At 39.6% G+C, this 22,091-nt stretch overlaps 1 protein-coding gene and 1 long non-coding RNA gene across 3 annotated transcripts in view; both read right to left on the bottom strand.

The window, feature by feature from the left end:
• Positions 1 to 22,091, bottom strand: part of LOC124127398 — a 119,247-nt gene that overhangs the window by 60,164 nt on the left and 36,992 nt on the right. For both annotated transcript variants that reach the window (XR_006859945.2, XR_006859946.2), the window contains exon 3: positions 4,550 to 4,664. This is a non-coding gene — a long non-coding RNA (uncharacterized LOC124127398). The remainder of the gene's footprint in view (positions 1 to 4,549; positions 4,665 to 22,091) is intronic.
• Positions 13,536 to 14,962, bottom strand: LOC125384442. The gene is made up of 2 exons (XM_048403654.1): positions 14,361 to 14,962; positions 13,536 to 14,207 (listed from the first exon to the last, which is right to left on the bottom strand). Exons 1-2 carry the CDS (start codon positions 14,453 to 14,455, stop codon positions 13,808 to 13,810), a joined length of 495 nt encoding a protein of 164 aa, XP_048259611.1. The 5' UTR covers positions 14,456 to 14,962; the 3' UTR covers positions 13,536 to 13,807.

Raw genomic sequence — 22,091 nt, 5'->3', positions numbered from 1 at the left:
CAAAGCCCTGCTGGAAGAACTTCAAGACAACAACGAGATCGGCACCACCCTGCATAAGAAGTTGACCGTTCCGCATCCCAAACCACCCTGTGCCAGAGCCACCATCAAAGCCCTCCTCCTAGTCTGCTCAAGACACACTGTCCACTACACCACCGCTCTGTACCTTGCCCGCCCGCTAGCCCCCTAGTAATTTATTACTGATTCAAGAGAATTCTGCAACAAGATCAGCACTATGAACCAGTCTGGTACCCCGATCAGCTACGATATAGCAGCCTTTTCACTAACGTGCACAGAGAAGAAGCCATAACCATCATTCGAACAAGTATAGTCGAGATCCACGCTACCCAGATGCCCACCTCTCCACAGACAGCATCATCCGCCTAATCAAACCCTCATCAGCTCAACGTTAACTTACTTCACCTGGCAAGACAAGTTCCTACAACAAACCTACGGCCTCCCCATGGGATCTCCCCTCTCCCCAATCATCACAAAGATCCACATGACAGACATAGAAGATTGAGCCCTCCAAACATCACCATTAAAGGGGCACTGATCTAACGCAATTCCCCGGACTGGTTGTTGCCTTTGTTATTGTTTTTTCCCCGTGAGTACCCGGATGATACGCAACGCAACTGAGCGTGATGTAGAGACTGGGCTACCGTCTGCAAGGATAGCTAAATAAACTTGGAGGCTAGAGGCAATATTTGTTTTACGCATTTTTGAACACTGATTGGTTAACTGTGATCTATAAAGATTTCGACAAAGGGCGCATGTTAATTAATTTCTTCAGTCTAAACAAACAAAAACAGACAAAAAGAACGGCGGAGCTCATCGGATGTCGTCATTTGGAAATACAACAGATGGTTATAGTTTAATAATAATAAAAAGTATCCATGCAGTGAAAGCATTTTCGGATTTCGGATTGCCTCGATTACTACTCCCTTGTCATCCACGTTTTCCCGTATAACCCTACACTTGTATATTTGTCGTCATTCACTTTATGCTCAGTTAATGAATTTATTACAGGTACAATTAGTGGTAGCACCACTTAGATTACCTGACAAAGGTTCCCATTTGGCATTTATTGTGTCTGGGGTAATTATTCAATCTAAATCCAGGTTTGAAGTGAGGTGAAATGTGTGTTATGTAATATACACGTGGCAGCCCAGCAAGAGGTGAATGATCAGTTGATTTACTTTTTTTTGTAAATCAACGGATCGTTCCTAGTCATCAAAGGATTAACAGAAAATACGTTGATTGATTAATCACTGTTATCTTGCACAGTGGATATGTCAAAAGTGAGTGTTTACATGTCTAGGTTTACTAAAACAAAGGGAATACACTCATATCATGGCGTGAAGTGCCGATGTAAAAACAACATACTTTGTTCAAAGGGTAACTGATAATACGTTGATTGATTGCTCATTGTTATCTATCACTCACTGGATTTTTTAGGAAACGTGGACGTTATAAAAAATAGTTGTCACGTGGGCTTTCTCAGCCGACCCTTAAGCCTTGACACCTATGTGAAACACTTGAAACAACCTAAGTGATCAGTTGCGAAACGAACACGATATATATTTGATTGTTACAGAGACACGTGACATGGAATACGTTTCTTTGTACAGCTGCAGACAAGTGGGAAATTGTTCCTTTGTGTGGATATTCACGGATACATTCCTCGAACAAGGAAGCTGCCTAAAATTATACACATAAATTTGGTAGGTTGTAATTATGGTATTTGCATTTTGTTTTCCTTCATTTGCTGTAGCATTGAACCGATTCGTTCTTGTTCCTCTACGTACGTCTTGGTTGGGAAATTCTTCAATGCGCGATAGGGGCGGTCGGGTAGCCTAGTGGTTAAAGCGTTCGCTCGTCACGCCGAAGACCCGGGTTCGATTCCCGACATGGGTACAATGTGTGAAGCCCATTTCTGGTGTTCCCCGCCGTGATATTGCTGGAATATTGCTAAAAGCGGCGTAAAACCAAACTCACTCACTCACTCAATGCGCGATAGACGTTTTCACAAGTCTTTTCCTTTGTAAGCGTGTATATATTACCGTCAATTTGTAAAATGGGATTCTCTCAGGCAATTTATTAAATGTGTAAATATTTCTGTCATTTTGACTGAAAAATCTGTCCAGATTGACTAAAATTGATTAGGACGATCAAAAGGGCCTAAAAACATCACAACAGATTATTATGTAGGATTAGAAGCCAAACAACATAGAAATGTACTTTTCAAGGTAACATTTTCAGCCTCTTGGTGATGACATTAAACATCAAAATGTTTGGAATTCGTTATCATAATAAAACAGATGGAAATGTTTTTCAGTCACTTTGTAAAATAACTGAATATTTAGGCGTTTAATAAATTTGAAAATGTTACACATTTTGACAGTAAAAAAATATACACACTAAAAAAAAAAGCAATGCTCAGGTGAAATATTTACTTTGTGTTGAAAGTCAAAATAGTGTAAACGAAAATCGCAAAATTACCAAGCTAGTGACTTATCAAAACTTCGTCACCATTACCGATGCTACCCACAAAGATACCTACATTTCCTAATTATCTCGAAAACTGTATTTAATTTTGTTGATCAATGTGACCATACGCCCTCATTACCACCCATAAAAGTGACTAATGCGCTTATGAATGACGCAGCAGAGGTCGCGAACTAGTTTAGATTTCTGCTATACAACCGGGTACTCACTGGGAAAAAACAATAACAAAGGCAACAACCAGTCCCGGGGAATTGCTTTAGATCAGTGCCCCGTAACCCTGATGATGATGATGATCCAAACATCCTCCTCAACCACCTTAATGTCCAACACCCAATCATGCAGTTCACCGTGGAAGGAGAAACGAACAACCAGCTTCCTTTCCTTGAGTCCAGAAAGTTGACAAACACCAGACTAGCGTGTATCGAAAACCCACCCATACTGACCAGTACCATCACCTCTTATCAACTCCACCACCACAAATCAAGAGAGAGATAATAGCCACCCTTGCCCAACGAGCCAAGAACATCTGCTCCACGTCAGAACATCTTGAAGCCGACTCATCTTTATAAATTTTAAAAACTACCCTGTCAGACTAGTAGACCAGACCATCATCACCACCCTCATCCCTAGAGAGAAGACCCCGCGCCACCAAACAGCCTCATTTGTCATCAGCCAGCCAAAAAAAAGTACACCCAGCTATCAATTCAGCCGACCTCTCAAACACCAAGCCAACATCAATGTAGTGTTTCGGAGAGGAAGGACCATCCAGAACATGCTCAAAGCCAATGGCAGACCTTCAACAACAAAAGATGATCCTACCGGTGCAGTACACCACATGATATATGATTGTGGTGACTCTTATGTAGGCCTCTTCCAGTGAAAAATAAGGAACACAATACATCAGTACAGAAGAAAGACTCCGCCACCTCTGACCATATCCCAGCCCACCCAGACCACAACATCCATTGGAGCAACATTAACATTGCTCACCAGAAAAGATTAGGAAACTCATAGAAGCCCTTCACATAAAAAAATCTAACCAGCCATTATCATGGGTATTACATTCCAACGGCCTTCCATGAGCTCATCACTCAACAATCTTAATCTCATTTCCATTATCTATAGTCTATTTTTATTTATTTATATATATTTTAATATATCCCTCTCTACTCGTACTGGCTTCCCATTACCCATCACGCCTTGTTGATCCATTTTATGCATCAGTATGAGATCATCCTATCCCAATTTTAAACAAAGTAATTAGTTTTAACTTTGATCTTTTTATTAAAATTAAAAGCTAATTGAAACTATGTACACAATCCCTTTCACTCATGTGCAACAAAAGGATTGATATTTGTTTATAATCTCAAACTGTTGTAAGTATTTCACTGCTACTTTTGATCTTCATAGCCTTAATCCTTAAGCCAATTGCTTATATAAACACTGATTATAAAGTGACTCCCTTTAAAGACAATGATATACTTATTTTTTTACTCATACATTATGAAGCTGACCTTCCTTTATTCCATTAAGTCAAGTCCATTCTCTCAATAGGGGTGCATTTTCTATTCCCTATTCGCCTACATGTTTTCTGTAGGCAAAATGGGATGTAGGCGAAATGGGACTCAACCTATTCACGATAATGTTTACACAACCGAAAAGATTAAATATGAAAGCCTGAGCGATGTACACAAACAGGGTTGAGTCCCATTTCGCCTACATCCCATTTTGCCTACAGAAAACATGTAGGCGAATAGGGAATAGAAATATACAAGTTGATAGGTGATGTCACTTATCAACTTGTATATAACCTCCATACTTCACATTTCCCTTCATCACCTGCTTGATAACGGTGTACGTATCTACACCGAAACGTCGCTGTCATTGTAAATAAAGAAGTTGTACATCCATAGAACTATATCACTTGTTCATCATGCCAACTTCTAAATGCCAATTAAAGCAGTGAGTAAAATAAATGTTAAAAATGTATATTCTTGCAGTATTTATATATTATTACGATCTTAATAGATACACCGAAACTTACCTTTCGTCGACATTAATGAAGTCCGGATCACCATCCACACAGAATGTGAGGCTGCACTCGGACAGAGATGAAAATGGACTACTTGCACATGAAGACGTTGACGCCTTCTACACGTCTGAAAAGAGGAGTTATTAGGATGTTTTAAACAAATGCAGCGACCAATTTGTGTCGGGTTTCCCCGACCACGTGTCTCTATTATCTCCGGAATGAATGAAACCCACTAAAGGCACTGTTATCATTTTTTGTGTGCACCAAAATGACAAAACCATATTTATTATAACATACTCTCAAAACAAACACACATAAATGAGTTATAGCTATCAACAAGAAACATACAAACATAATATTTCACACAAGTACATTAACAACTGATAACGTTTCTTTATCAGCAGATCAGATAGCTTATACCCTTCAACCATAGGCCTGATGAGTGGAACGAGAGAACGAGTTGGTATGGGAGACACAGCTGACAAATCAAACTGTGAGGTAAGGTGAAATTGGGTCTAACGTCCCGTCCAAGATTATTGCACTTATATAGCGACGTGCATGCGTGTGTGTGTGTGAAATTGGGTCTAACGTCCCGTCCAAGATTATTGCACTTATATAGCGACGTGCATGTGTGTGTGTGTGTGTGAAATTGGGTCTAACGTCCCGTCCAAGATTATTGCACTTATATAGCGACGTGCATGCGTGTGTGTGTGTGAAAATGGGTCTAACGTCCCGTCCAAGATTATTGCACTTATATAGCGACGTGCGTGTGTGTGTGTGTGTGTGTGTGTGTGTGTGTGTGTGAAAATGGGTCTAACGTCCCGTCCAAGATTATTGCACTTATATAGCGACGTGCGTGTGCGTGTGTGTGTGTGTGTGTGTGTGTGTGTACGGGTTCCTTCCGTTACGTATTACTGTGTTTAAAGGGACAGTTAACACCATGTGTCCTATATGTTTGCACAAACGTAACCATTTACCTTAGCGAAGTAGTTATCTTTATTTAAATCATATACGTCCATGAATCAATGTACGGTTTCAATCATGACCAAATGTATGCAGCACGTCAGTGTACAGCATGTTCTTCCTTATGCTTTTTCTATGCTGATTTCAAAGGACGTCATACAACCCTTGCACAAAGGTTGTTTGATCACGGTTTCAACAATCAAGGCCTTAGTAATGCTTGCAAAAATGCTTAATACTGTAGACAGGTGAAATGCCCTCCATATGTCTACCACAAAACCTTTTGAAAGCTTTACTTGGCTTGAATGTCGTAACCTTTTTCACACAACTTCGGAGCAAGAGTTGTATGACGCTCATTGAAATGGTAGAAAGAGCATGCTTGATAGTACCGCCAACGTGTGATCATGAACTGTGAACACCAAGGGCTGGAGCTGCAGGAATATTGCTCGACATAAAGGGAGCGTTGACTATTGTAAAGTTGAAGTCATCCCTTTTATCATACAGTCTTGTGGAGAGTGTTTTGTCACTCTGAATCTTTATGCGTAGAGCTAAATATGAAACAGACGAATCGGTCTAACTTGTCTCCTTTATTTCCAGTTCAGGTCTGTTAATCAATGGAAGGGAATTTGCTATTTGAATTGGCTATTGAATTGACTCCTCGTTGACAAAAGTATAAATTCGCGACCGCCAGTTATCCTTTTTTTCCCTTTTCAACCTATGGCAAGTATATACATCTATGCAAATATGTAAAACTGGTTGTGCCTCAAAATGAGAATGTGGGCTGAATGTTTGTTTCTTTGGTGTTTATAGTCATCACGTTTAGAGAAAAATGCCGCAAGGATCAAGGAATACTTTTTTGCCTTAAGTTTGTCATGTGCTTGTTTCTTTGCTGTTTAACTCCACATTCAGCAATATTATTTAATTATTAATGTAAACGTAATACGAGGGAAAACCAATTTTGTTATTCATCCTTGTTGCCATGACATATCTACTTGCTTACCATGTTTACCATATTTATTGGTAAATAAGTTTGTTGTTTAACGCCGCACTCAGGATTATTACAGCTATATAACGGCGGTCCGTAAATAATGGAGTCTGGACCAGACAAATTTAGCGATCGATGTTCTGAGCCACAACCCATGCCGTCGGGTACGATGACACGCTATCAGCGAAGTCAGCGTCCTTGACCACCGACCCATTCAGTCGCATCAAACGACCAGCATAGGTTGCTGTGAACCAATCTAATTCGGAATGCCCACGGGGCTGTGTGCGGAATGTACTTGTCACATTGCAAGTATCAAAACAATGAGTGAGTGAGATGGGTTTAACGCCGCTTTGAACAGTATTCCAGTTATATCACGGCGTGTCAGCTTAATTTGGGAGGCAATCCTGAAGTGATGCTGACGCTTACCACTTTGGTGAAACACACGAGCATAGGTTTGGTGCTGACAAACCTGGGAACAATCGGGGCGAACCGGAAAGCGAACGATCATGGGTTTCTTGCGTGCCAAGGAACGCAACTTTGTGCATCGAATTGCGGCGCCTGAGACGACTGGGCCGGTGTCGTGCCGGGTTAGCGAAAATCCAATTTTCCCTAGTATCAGTTAAGCGAAACCCCAAGTTGGGGTATTTGTCCTACGAAAGCGAAAAATGAGTAATCGCTATAAAAACACCGGATTACCGTAGTTTAGATTAGCGCCCGTTCTGTTCAAACAGAGGAGAGGAGAGGAGAGGAGAGGAGAGGAGATTTACTAGAGAGTCGTTTCGTAAAAAAATAATACAGTTGGATGTTTAAACACAGGAGAAGAGATGATCAGTATCTTAATTGAACAAACAATTAGTTTCTTAGTTGATATGGGTTATGATACCGATGGGTTTAGAGGAGAGTCGTTTCTTAAGAATACATACAGTATGTATTTGAAGGTATATATAAAGAGTGCAACTTATTTATCTATTATTAACCTGACCAAAGTGGCTTCAGGAAGGGACACTCGTGTCTAGATCATATTCTAAGACTGGAAAATGAAATAAAAAAGCCCAATTAAACAGACAATACCTAGCCGCAGTATTTCTGGACTTCAGCAAAGCCTTCGACATGGTATGGCATGACGGACTCCTCTCAAAACTATCACAAAATGGAGTAGAAGGGAACATGGCAAACTTCATAGACAGCTTCCTGCAAGACAGGTCGCTATCAGTTAAAATAGGGAACAATCGATCGGATCCTATGGCACGCCACAAGGCAGCATTAAGCCCAACCCTGTTTGATATCATGATCAATGATCTTTTTGACCATGTCAACTCTCCTACCCAAACCCAAGTTCGCTGATGACGGAGCAATATGGGTAAAGCACAGAGATATCTCACAAATCAGAAAAAAACTCCAGTCAGCCCTGGACGGAGTAGATCAATGGTGCAATAAATGGGGATTCACCCTTTCAAGTGAAAAAACTGTTGGAGTTCTGTTCAAACGCCGGGGGAAAGATGCTATGATACCCCGTGTCTCCATAAAAGGCAAACCTATCGAATTCGAAAAATCTGCAATATTTCTTGGGGTTATCCTTGATCAACACCTCACTCGGCGCAAGTGATGTCAAAAAGACCTGAACGTATTACGGGCAATTTCAGGCACATCTTGGGGCACATCGAGGGACACTCAGCTGGACATCTACAAAGCTCTTATCAGATCAAAAATTGACTATGGTTGTGAGGCTTTTCATTCAGCATCAAATACTGTCTTGAGGCGCCTAGACAGAATACAATACAAAGCCCTAATGCTGGCCACAGGCGCAGCGACAGGCACCTCACTAGAAGCACTACAAGTAGAAACGGGAGAACTCCCATTGAAACTAAGAAGAGAGCAGGCAATATTATCGTTCTGGGGACGAACATCAAACCCTTTGGTTAAAAAGATATGGCAAGACAAAAACGCTCGAGATGAAGCCCCAGCTCGAAAAAATCCCTCACTAAAGCCATCTAGGATATTAGTACGTGAACTCATTCGAAGTCACAATTGCGATGACATTCAGCCTTCAGAAAGCCACTACAAAGAGTTACACCCTCCCTGGACTTTACAAACTCCCAAAATTGACACTGCTTGAACATCAGAAGTCACTAAAAGAGAAAACCCAACCCTACTACGATCAGTAGCTATCACTAAAATTCAAACTACCTGGGACAAATCAAAGCCTCCATAGCAGAAAGATGGCAAGCCCAATGGGACGCAAGTAAGATCGGCAGATGGCTATACAAAATTCAACCCAAGGTCCAACAAAAGCCAAACTCATACTCAAATGAAAGGAAAATTGAAATTGCTATCTCACGCCTCAGACTTGGTCACAAAAAGCACTATGACAAGGTTTGTTCATCTTGCAATCAGGCTGAAACCATTGACCACGTGTTACTAGAATGTCAAGACCATGCCCCAGCCCGGGCTAGGTTAAAACAAGCATTGCAGTTAGATCCGCTATCTGTCATAGATCTCCTAAAGCCAAGAGATGCAATAGCGAAGGCCAAACTAACTCTATTTCTGAGAGATGGACAGCTGCTCGAACGTTTATAAACAGAGCAGCCAAGGATAAAAATGAAATCATATCAATATAAGAAAATAGAAATTATGTGAACACCGAACTCACAATAGATATGTGAACCCTTCTCACAAAAAGGAGTCCCAAAGAGGGACAGGTCAGCCGAAATTGCCTAGGCAGAAGGCGACCTCTTAAACACTTAATGCAACAACATTTATCTATGTGGTGTCACATATACAGGGACGGATCTTCAGATCCGACCTCCAAACACACAGGTTTCGGAGTCCATACCACACTACCAACTAAAACCACACAATCCTTCCGACTCCCAAACAACCAACCAACCCCAAAAGCCCCTCTGGGGTTGCACACACCACTTTCGCCCCTTTCGGAAACACATTAAATGGCCTGGCCGGGCCCGTGTGCGAAATACGCATCAGTCGGAAAGCGCACGTTAAATCTGCAAAGTAAGTAAATAAGTAAGTTATCCATGTCCAAAATGGCTAACGCACAAGTTCGAGTGACCATGGTTGATACCGTGCGAGGTGGTCAGCACTTGTTCTGAAAGACAATCTCGTCAACAACGTCATCGGCGACGTTGAGTACACAGATCACGTTGGTGACCTGATCCACTTGGAGTGAATGACTTGAACACAACGTATATCCCAGTGTAACCGAAAATTTATTATAGAATGTATTTATGTATTTACCATTATATTTTAAGATATAAGTTATTGTTGTTTTTGTAGAAATTATAATGTACATCCATGAAATATTAAAGTATTAGAGTTATTAAATTTGTTAAATGTAAAGTACTTTTGTGCAACTATACTATACTTCAGCATCTAATAAATTACTACTGTAATTACGGTATACGCATTTCTGTGTTTTTCTTGTAATTTGAGAGACCTGGTACAGCAATATCCCGTGTTTACTGTAGCGTGACCAGTCTTACTGTAGCTTCACGAAAGCGAAGAGATTTTAGAGTTCATTATGGCTAGGTTATAACTGACTATGCACCCATTCCTTCTGATTTTTCATATGGTTGAATAAAGATATTACTTAATTCGACTTCAGTGTATGAATGACCAGATTGTCTAATACATGTATCTAAATACGTTTTGTCAGGGCTATGCTACAAATGTTCCCAATCGGACGTTTTGAGACATCTTCTGAGACCTACAGTGGGTACCCGGGTAGGGTCGGGTAATAGAGGGGGTACTACATGTACTTATACTTCCAACAACGTGATCAGTGAAGTAACAGATGCAAGGTTCTCCGCTTACCCGTTGCCCTTCCTATCATGACTGACAAAATCGTGACCAACTCATGTCATTTCGGACTTCCCGCTTTGCTAGGAGGATTCCGTATTGGCGAAGGAACAACAGAACCACTTCATACAAGTACGGTAACGCTATTTCTGTTTGAGTCCGAAAGTAATAATCCTCACAGTAAAACTAGCTTACTGTTGTTTTAAAAAACAATAGGTCAAACCTATCTGAGACAATATTACAAATATTAGTCTGAACACATAATGTTTCATTTCCAATGTATATTTCTAAATAATATGTTTATATAGTTTGAAAAGACCTTACAGGGAATAGGTTTGTTGAGCTGATGAACCTACTGTGTTTTGAAATTTGATGTAGTCCCACTGCAGATAGGATACCTCTTATTATTTGGAACCGAGCATATTTCTACCATGACGACAAGGTCGCTTAGAAAACGGTGCTCTCTTGGGGGGCACCAGAAATGGGCTTCACACATTATACCCATGTCGGGAATCGAACCCGGGTCTTCGGCGTGACGAGCGAACGCTTTAACCGCTAGGCTACCCGACCGCCCCTTTCCACCCAGAACTTCGACCTGGTTGTATTTTAGCAGCAGATGACTACAAGTTTGAGTCAAATTAAATTGGTTCAATGAAGACAACGGGTGAGAAATGAATTTGCAACCACCCCCTACCATGTTTATAATGTTGTATATCTGTGCCGGAAAAGATACCCACCAACAGTTGTTTATTATGCGAATTGTAACTGTTCGTTTCCTAATCTGATGTCATGGTGATCCCACAAGTACTTCAAAATAACTAAAATCCAGTTATTTAAAAAAATTTTCTCGGAGAAATTCGTTCCGCATTATTTTCACTATTTCTAAAACCTGAATTGACGCTAATTTCAAAGAATGTCTTGGGTGAGTTCAAACAGTGCAAATTTGCAACAGATTGTCATGATTGTCAATTAAGTGACAGAATTAATTACTGAAGCCTATGAGTATTTTAATCTTGAAATTGAATGATATTTGTTACCTATAATACTACCCCTTTTCGGGATGTTCTGTTTGTTTGTTTGTTTTATGTTTAATGCCGCACACAGCAATATTCGAGATATATGACGGCGGTCTGTAAATAATCGAGTCTGGACCAGACAATCCAGTGATATACATCATAAGCTTCGATCCACGCAATTTGGATACGATGACATGCATCAACAAAGTCAGCGAGCCTGAACTCCCGATCCCGTTAGTCGCCTCTTACGACAAGCATAGTCACCTTTTACGACAGGCAAGGGTTGCTGAAGACCTATTCTACCCCGGATCTTCACGGGTCTCGGGATGTTCTGAGATGGGTACAAATCCAGTATCTCAGAACATCCCGATAGGGGATTCTTACCCATGCGTAATTACCAATGCGTTCAAGAGAGCACCGTTTTCTAAGCGACCTTGTCGTCATGGTAGAAATACGCTCGGTTCCAAATAATAATAATAATAATAATCCTATTTACAGTGGGAGTACATCAAATTTCTAGATGTTTAAAATTGGAAAGATTAGATTCAACTATGAAATCATCATTTCATACTTTAAAGTACTTTTATAAAACAATTTAACTGAAGTGTTAATGGAGAGTCATGAGTCATGTCCAAGTTGTTGGTCTAGTTGTCTAAAATGAACATAGCTGAAATACCCCTTGTGAAAAACATGAATACTTTGAATAAAATATGAATGACATGAAAAAGAAACAGGCAACGTTTTCTCGTGGTTTTTAATTAAGCTTTCAATATTCGTACAAAATTACCAATGAACTTAAATATAAGCACACTATTTGATATTATAGTTTATAAGTTGTATTTGAAAAAATATATTTTTTAAACTGGTGGCTATTTCAATTACTTAAAGATAGTTATCACCTCTTATTAAATATTAAGATGGATATTCAACTGAATTAAATTTGGAAACCCAAAATGATCGTCAGTCACAAAACTCAATGGAAAATGTTTATTTCGTAATCTCGCACAAAAAAAATTATCAATAGGCGACGATTCTTCTTGCACGTTACTTCGAGTGGTGATGGAAGCCACTCGAACCCATTTCAGTTCTTTACTAGTAGCCTTCTTTGTCTCTATTTCCATTTAAGAAGTATGGATTACCGAACGCAGTTACAAGACAAATATGCCCATTGTACATTTCAAACAATTGTGAAATTTAGGGTTAAATAAAAAAGGTGGACTGCAACTGCAACTTCGTTTCAATTCATACTGATGGATTTGTTTTAACCCTTTTCCCAGTAATACCCCCTACCAAGCCATGCTATCTTCACAACACAGATCGTTATGTGGAAGAAGCCACTGTTTCTAACAAAGTGATTGCAGACTGTCTGAACATGTACCCACGTTGATATAAGAAGAGTAAGTCGACTAAGATTCGAAAGATGTAGATATGTCAGATAGTTTATCATCAAGTTGATCCTTATGGTTGAATTTTCCTGTTTATTCGTACACACGAGTAGAGTAATTATAAGATTGATAAGTCAATAATTAATTAACAGGTGTAGATAGTGTTGTCCCGAGAAAAGGACAAACTCTGTTACGAAATTTCCTCAAAATGGTTATAAAAGCGACAAAAAATTACGTGATCATAAGACATCTCTATTAAAACAGATTCCATTGTACGATTCCGATCAAAGTCAATTCCCATATGCGTTACGTTCTATTCAGTTTCATCTGTTACATCAAAACTGTTGTTAATGTCGGTGAAATGTCTTGTCTTATATGCAGGTCATTCTTTCCTTATCGCGAAGACCTGGTGTCATCACTCATTTTCAGGATTCATTCAAATAGTTTAACAATTACAAAACTTTTCCTAAATTTGAAATAAGGCAATTCAGGTGGAAACAGAGCTAATGCCAGATGGTTTCATACGGTTCATTGGTGAAACAACGCCACGTACGTATTTACATTCAGCTATATTTCATTCCACATCCCCATTACTCATACTGTTTCTTTTGTGTCTGCAGAATAGAAAGTCGACATGTTTCAACACCATTTAATCGATGTTAATGCATAATCGATGTATAATGATCATTTGTGCCTATTACCTCGCGTGCCTAGTACATGTAATTTGTTTTATGAAGAAAGGATCCATTCCCAACTGCACAAAAGCATGAAACATTATTAATTGAGGCGTTCACAGCTGCCGTATCTCTTTGCATCAAATGCTACTGTATTGATACAGGTGTCCTCCCATTGGTTAGACGTCCCAATAGTTAGACAGCTTATAACAACACTTTAAACGGTTGAGTGCACACTAATCCTTATGCTTGTTACCTCAGACTTTAAAATGGAATAGTCCAGATAAGATCTGACAAACAAAGCAAAGCAGCTTTAAATAGATACTTTAATATTATACTTAACATTTAATGACACTTTACATTTGATAAATTTTATACAGTTTGTAACAACACTTTGTGACAGTTTTTGGTAATGTACACTTTACATTTAATAACTTTTACAGTTTATTTATCCCAGACGAAGCATGTGTGCTAGGTGACAGAGGTCTGTTGAGTCGCTCTTGAACTTCTGTCTTCAGTTGTCGAAAAAGGCGGCCATAGGTTGTTGCTTGGCGATCTGGCAAAAGGGCAAACACTAGAGGGAAGATGGTGGGACCAACTCTGGCATGAATGATGTATACTTGATCCCATAAACCTGGACATGCTGTGAAGGTACTATCCATGTAAAGAGTGTCAGCTTCCTGGAGGGCTTGTATCTGTTCTGCAGTGGAGAACGCCAGGATCTTGTCATCGTCGCCGTCGCTGAACAGTAGAAAGGGACGTCCATCTGTTGTCTCTGACCATTTGTCTTCAATGTCTGCTGCTGACCGCGACCTGGGTAACGATGGAATGTAACGCCTGAACAAGAGCAAAGGAACAGTTACACATATGTTACATGAAATATTGATAATGATTTCATTAACTTGAAATGTTTAAGAGCGAAACAAGTTATGTGGGACCTGAAAAAAAAAGTAAATTCTAACCAAGTCAAAAATACGAGATGATATTTACCTGTAAAGTGCACTTTTCACGCTCTGAAATGATGGCATCGCTGGCATGTTGGCTTCATCTACTTGAGTGACTTGCTCCTCGTACAGTGCCTGCATCTGTGTGGTTTCTTCTCGCGCTCTTTTACGAAGATTGCTGACAAAGTTCACTCTGGTTTCATCTTCAGGCGGATGGTTATGTTCCGACTGATTGCAAAGAAAGTCACAGACAGTTGTACATTTCCCATTGCACGTCTTGACGACACACCTTCAATGTGTGAAGGTTTGCCTCTCGCGGTTTCTGTTGTAAATATAATTATCCATCTAATATCAACTGCTCACTTCCACGCCGAGAGGTAAGGTACTCTACTTTCCTTAAACCAGCCATATCGATACTGATAATGATACGTACCCCAAGATCATTTTTATTTGTTTGATGAGTAGATAATCTAAACTCAACTCCTTCAACTGATCATACAGTAAGACAATTAAGCTACTCCATAGTTTACATAGTTAATCTCATGCCTATTGAACCTGTGCCGAGAGTAAGGTAATTGAGGTTGATTAAACGAAATTATAACACATATACTCCATAAACTGTGAGTCCCCTATCCCTACCCAGTACTTTAATCTAATTAGGACTGATCCATTACACCTGTAGGTATATTCCCTCTTTGCCTAAATAAACATGTCTAACAATTGGGACGTCTAACTAATGGGACGTCTAACTAATGGGATATAACCGTGTCACAACAGCATGCATGCACACCTGGCCAGAATTCTACGGAATGTTTTTTTTTGTATTTCGCTTGTTCCTCTCTTAAGTTCTGTTGTCGCTCGCCGTGATATTGCTGGAATATTGCTAAAAGCGGCGTAAAACCATACTCACTCACTCCTCTCTTAAGAATGATCGTGACATAAAGCGGTTTAATCTTGGTAGGAGATAAAAAAACAGCCTGCCCTGAATATTCTGTAGTAAAGCCTTTAAGTGACATATTTTACGTGTATGTCATTGACACACCCACTGTGATTTACGCTCAGTTGACACATGGTATGTCGTCTTTACGTTTTTGTTGAACATGTACATTCTAGTCTTAATAGACTCACTGGAGCGATACTATGAAAGTACACCCGGCTTGAAACCCCAACAAACTTAACTACAACATGAAAAAGATTGTTGAAATCTGATTCTAACTATCTAGCAAATATGGCTAGATCAATTTCGTACATTGTTTTCATGCCCCGTTGGAAACCCTGTTTTCTGGTCATTAGGCAGCGATGTTTGGAGCCCTTTACGTGAAATCTCGTGTATGGGAAGTATCAAATTGGTCGAATGTCGCTTGGCTCGACATATCTTTTCCGTTGACGATGTATTTTGAAATTTGATTTAATTTACCCTTTGTACTTTAGCCTAGTCTGTCTTACAGACCCTGATACAAATATATATCAAATACAGCCCATGCAAGTCTATAATGTTTGGCAAGTCTAGATCACTGCAGTATCTGAAAATTAAGAGAGTCACTGGGCTCCTTTTTATCATATTTTTATTAAGATAACTGAACAACTGTTTTTTTATGTACGATATGTTCATTTCAGAGACTAGATGTTAGTCTATACTTTAGCCGTGTTCTCTGATATCTGGACTTAATCATATTCTCCTGTTAATGGGTATGGAGCTGAAATTTGGCACATGCGGCCTAAAGACTTTGGCTGCCATATTGGAAAACCCATTTGTGACAATATGACATGTATTCATGATCGGATGTCTATGTCTATGGAGGTCTATGGGCCTCATAACTCCACGTAGTAGGCTACATGTGTACAGTGTTTGATTAGACAAACGTTATGATTATTGCCCTTTCAAACACGTCATACTTCTAAAATGCAGTTGATCTCTTTTCTTGGATTTATCATCCTATAAAAGTGAAATCCTTTGAAAACAGTCAGTGTAATAATCGAATACAGAATGTTGTAGTTATGACTATGAGATACACTATCTATGGGTATATGGATATATGTATATCTCGGAGGCATGGGGATAAACCCCGATATTTTGCTAAACTTTATTTTATCGGCAACAACTACCATTATACTTGTTTGTAATAAATAGCTAGACATCAACAGGCAAACATTGAAGTATGTCTATGCCAAATATATTTCTTCCTTATCACACAGAAATCACTAGACAAACTAGACACAACACTCGTGTAATACAGCAGATCATTATATTGAATATTCAATGTCCATCTCAATATGTAATTAATCGTTATGCTTAACTTAAATTAAGAAATCAGCTGATAGAGATCTAAACACGCGCGAGGCCCGCGAACAACTTTAACCTGTTGTTATTGTACTGTCAAAACGTGCTGTGTGTGATTCGTCACACGCTATTCACCGGAATTGTTGCATGACGCTGTAAAGGAAACCTAATCTTATCTAACTTGCTACATGACTCATAGGGCGTCTTTGGTTAATACAAAGTATTCACCATGTGCAGCTAATATTTGACATTTGAAATGTAACGTGTTTAAAGTACTAAGCTGATTAAAATATGATCCTGCCACAACAGAACCTAGAAACTAAGATAAAATAATTACTGCAAGAAAACATCTAGACGCTAGAAGTGTATGAGAATGTGTTATTTAGAATCATGCTAAGCATAAACTGTCGGACAAAAGAAAGGATACACTTATGTATGATGGTGGCTAAAAATGACACAAACAAAAAATGATTATTCGATGGTGATGTACTTGTGTACTTGATGTAGTTGTGTTTTGACATTACAATTGCATTGTTTCGACAACTGTTTTCAGCCCAGATAAAATTTGTAATTTATTTTGGTCCAATCCAATTTTCAAGCGTAATCTTCTATTTACCGGCGGTTTGTATCCTCTTGTGAACAATAGCCTCATATAATTGTGTGTGTGTGTGTGTGTGTGTGTGTGTGTGTGTGTGTGTGTGTGTGTGTGTGTGTGTGTGTGTGTGTGTTTGTGTTTGTGTGTAAGTGTGTGTTTGTGTGTAAGTGTGTGTGTGTGAGTGTGTGTGTGTGTGTTTATGTTTGTGTGTGTTTGTGTTTTTGTGTGTGTGTTTGTGTGTGCGTGCGTGCGTGTGTGTGTGTGTGTGTGTGTGGCTCTGATGTATATATGCATGTCATGAAAGTTTCTACGTTAAACAAACACCTTGACTTTAACACTTCATTTGTTAAATTCTAATGTTAACACTCAGTGTTCCCGTCTACGTTTACATGTACGAATACATAGTGGATTGAATATAGAAAGATAATAAGCCCACATGTGTCATACACATTGCATCTTAGAGGCAGTGCCTACGATGGGCGATAGTTATCAGCCATGGAAAATGACGGTCCATTAAAGGGATCATTCTTAAGCCCTCTAAAAAATGCGGCTTTCATAAATTGTGTCGACCATCGACTCGTTGATATTTATGCTCACGTTTTACGACGTTGGCTTTACATCATAGCAAAATGGATCCTCAGGTATAGGACATATTTTATATCAGTTGTATGTCGTTCCATTTTACCACACAGAGGGTTTACGCAGGATATAAGGGCAGTCTATAATTTACAGTGACGCAAGAACATTATTTTTAGGCATCTAAATGTCTTTAAATTAGTTGTAAAGCGATACACATTTTAATCGTTTCATTTGAATACTGTTCGTTCCTATTGATATGACATGCTCGGTATATAATGAAACAAATCAAACTTAAAACCGCCAGGAAATGGGAAGGGGACATAGTTTATGGGTTCTATCCGTCCATCCTTCCATCCTTGCTTCCGGAGCTTTACTCAGAGTGAGTGAGTGAGTGAGTGAGTGAGTGAGTGAGTCGCTTTTAACAGTATTCAAGCTTTATCACTCCGTGTCAGCTTAATGTGGGAGAAAAGCCCGAAGTGATGCAGGTCTCAGACGTTTACCACTTCTGTGAAACCCACGAGCACGGGTATGGTGCTGACAAACCTGGAAGCATTACTCAGAAATTGTGCGCTATTTGATTATAAACCATATGCTAAACGTGTATTTAATGAAACAAATCAAACCATATGCTAAACGTGTATATAATGAAACAAATCAAACCATATGCTAAACGTGTATATAATGAAACAAATCAAACCATATGCTAAACGTGTATATAATGAAACAAATCAAACCATATGCTAAACGTGTATATAATGAAACAAATCAAACCATATGCTAAACGTGTATATAATGAAACAAATCAAACCATATGCTAAACGTGTGACCTTTGGTGATTTGGGATCCTGCACATTGATTTTTTCCCATTTCGATGACAAGAGTGTGTGAGTATGGTTTTACGCCGCTTTTAGCAATATTCCAGCAATATCACGGCGGGGGACACCAGAAATGGGCTTCACACATTGTACCCATGTCGGGAATCGAACCCGGGTCTTCGGCGTGACGAGCGAACGCTTTAACCACTAGGCTACCCGGCCGCCCTCGATGACAAGATGTAGGTTCAAATAAGGGTTGGATTTGACCGTATATTGTTTCTTGATCAAGCTTTGGACAAATATCAGCCTTGCCATGAACCTTTGCCTTTGTTATTTATAACATTTGTAAATTGTTTCATTTATTCCGGTTTTCATGACAACAAAATGGACTTAGTAAATGAAGTAAATAAAGGTGAAAGTTGCTATTAAAACCTGAAAGTTATTGGTTCTTTCAGACGTTGATGCTTCGACTTTTAAACCATTATAATTACGTCACGCTATTGTTGTTATAGTTCATTCTGAGTCAAGAATTCACTGGTCATTCTGAACGAAATGTAAACAAGTAAAAGTGACGTAGCTATAGGTCATTATAGAGAAATTAATATATATTAAACGATAACATGGTTAATCAATAACTCGAATCTGTTGATTCTGGAAGTAGATTCAATCAACAGATTTTCATGATGTCTCCATTACGGAATTTACTGTACATGTTAATGCACACCATATTTTACGATATACTTCGGGGGCGGTCGGGTACCCTAGTGGATAAAGCATTTACTCGTCACACCGAAAACCCGGGTTCGAGTCCCGACATGGTTACAATGTGTGAAACCCATTTCTGGTGTCCCCCGCCGTGACATAGCCGGAATATTGCCAAAAACGGCGTAAAACCATACTCACTCACTATGATATCTTCCATATGTTAACCGGCTTAAGTGACAAATCTGTGGTATGAATGCGTATATAGTTGTTAAGTTCACATGCACTTACACTAATAGGTGTCAGTGTTCTCAAGTCAATCGCAAAGGTCTGAACAACATGACCGACTATATTTTATACTGCAAATTTTTGAATTATGCCAATTTAATTCAGGTGTTCTCAATCATCGCGAGAAACTGAACACAACAGGAGTTTGAGTTTCTGCGTCAACATATGTGAACTGCAGTTCGCTCGCTGCGGGGCGTACAGTTCTCTGGGAATGTGGGTTGATTGTTTCCGTTTCCCCGAGAACTGAAACTGATTCAAATGATTTATAGACCGAGAGCAGTAACGCGTTGTGGGTAGTCACAATAGGTCCCTGGTATCCCATGCTTGTATCACCATGGGGACACACGGCAGAATATGCAAAGGTGTTTCATGTGAACTTAATGGTAATCGTGTCATGAATTAGGAGCAAATGAAAGTTCAAGCAGACGTTTCAATATCAATAACTGAAGCCAGTCATAGTCAAACACCGTTGTGTCGAACTTTTATGTATCGAACTTACTGTAGTATCGAAGTAAAAGCTTGGTCCCTGCGTATTACTTCTCTATTCACCCTTTTCGGTTGTGTCGAAACTCGGATAACGCGATGTATTTACGTAGGTCCCTTCAACTTCGACACAACGGCGTTTGACTGTATTTGCAAAGCGAAATGCAGTAGGTCGTTTAGATCTCACATAAAATTGAAATACAATACATTCCTTGTACACGAGTCTCTTATACATTGCTGTCTCCTGATCCTTAGCAAACATTTAGCAAGTGCACGACATTGAATTTTCTGTCCCTATTGACAGTCATGTGATTGACAAGATTGAGGAAAAAACATGGCAAATAAGCGGGCCTCGCTTTCGAAATGTCACGCTTGCATCCCAAGTAACAAGTTGTCCGACTCCCCATTGTTCTCGGTGCCTAAGGTTTGGTACCTCCCAATCTGTTGACTGACATCGGGAGAGCACCCGCGTTTGCTACAAGGAATACAACCCTTCTGGGTAATGCAGAAGGCTGCAGTGTTGGGGATTCTTCACATTCTACGAAAAGTTCTGGGTGGGTTTGACTAGGCGACGTATATATACTCACCGCCAAAGGAACGCGAACGATAGAAACATATATAGAGGTTATCACGCGAGTGTTTTTGGGGATGGTAAATATCCTGCATTAGGAATAAACATTGTATTTAGCGAGCCTTGGCGCGCTAAATACATAGTGTTTATTCCTAATACAGGATATTTACCATCCCCAAACACACAAGCGTGATAACCTCTTTATCATATAATGTCATTCTTTAATTCTGTGCTTCAAAATCGTTTTCCCTCTGTCACAAACATTACCGAAACATTGCGAGTTTTCCTGGAATGCGCGCATTAATATTTATTCCGTCACAGGATAAGTGATGTGTCAGTCGGACAGTGACAGTAGCCAATATAGTTCTAACTGAAATCTGTTTCTTATACAGTGGCGAAGCAACATATACGCAAAACAAAAGTTGTTTTTTATTGCCTTTCGCGGCAATCCATCGGTCTGTCCGCTAGAGTAACTGCCCTTTGTCAAAGGGAAGCTACTCGGCTACTCTAACCCTAGTCTATGAGACGTCACGGCCACGGTGAGACGTTGTTGACAGTCGGTCTGTCCTGTCATTACGTTAAGAAGTGTAGTCATATGTACACACAGCGACAAACCGAAACAAGGTAACAATTCAAACATATTTCGGCCCAATCCAACTATTTTAATATGTGGAGAATGTTTTAAGCCGCAGAGGTCTACAAGCACAGATATGGCTACTGATCCCGCTTGGCTAGGCCTCGTGCCCTCGCAAAATTGTTTCAAAATTTATATCTCCAAAGTTGCCAAAACTTATAAAATCCCTTAGCTGCGTCACAGTTAGACACTGATTCTCAGTATATTAGACTATTTTTTTGATAATGATAGCAATTATCCCTGTAGTTTATCCAGATTCCGGATGGTTTATTTTGACTCGATCGCCGAATGACGAGGGCGACGCCATGTTTGTTTATAAACAGTGAAAGTAGTCCTACTTGACCTTTGATATTTGCATCTCTATCCGCATATGACCCCAACGGATATCGTTTTTATCCGTTGGCTTTATCCTGCCGAGAAACCTACCCATTATATGATAAAGAGAAGTATCTTCGTAAAGAAGAGGTATTTTTCAGCTCAATAGCTTCTGACGTAAGAGCTACTGACAGACCAAGGCCGCATGTACAGTGTCTGCACTGGTAGAAAAGAATGAACATTCACGTTTCAAGTGTTTGCATGAATAAGAAAATGAATACCTGGGCAAGTGCAAGTTCTATTGAAAGAGGTGATTTACGGATATGATCACCTGTGACAAACAATAAAGTCAGTGTATAAATGTTACCCCGGGGTAAAGCAAGGACTGACCGGTTCAGTGTCGGTATACTAGTACTGTATCTGAGTTGGGTATCCAAACTAAACCGCGACATTAGTCCATACTAGTACACACGGCCACACACATGCATGCACGTCGCTACATGAGTGCAATAAT

The sequence above is a fragment of the Haliotis rufescens genome, unplaced genomic scaffold, assembly GCF_023055435.1.
Source record: "Haliotis rufescens isolate VD_foot unplaced genomic scaffold, xgHalRufe1.0.p SCAF_3, whole genome shotgun sequence".
In the NCBI taxonomy this organism is placed as follows: Eukaryota; Metazoa; Mollusca; class Gastropoda; order Lepetellida; family Haliotidae; genus Haliotis; species Haliotis rufescens.
The sequence above is the reverse complement of the archived record's forward strand: the minus strand, read 5'-3'. Positions and strand labels throughout refer to the sequence as shown.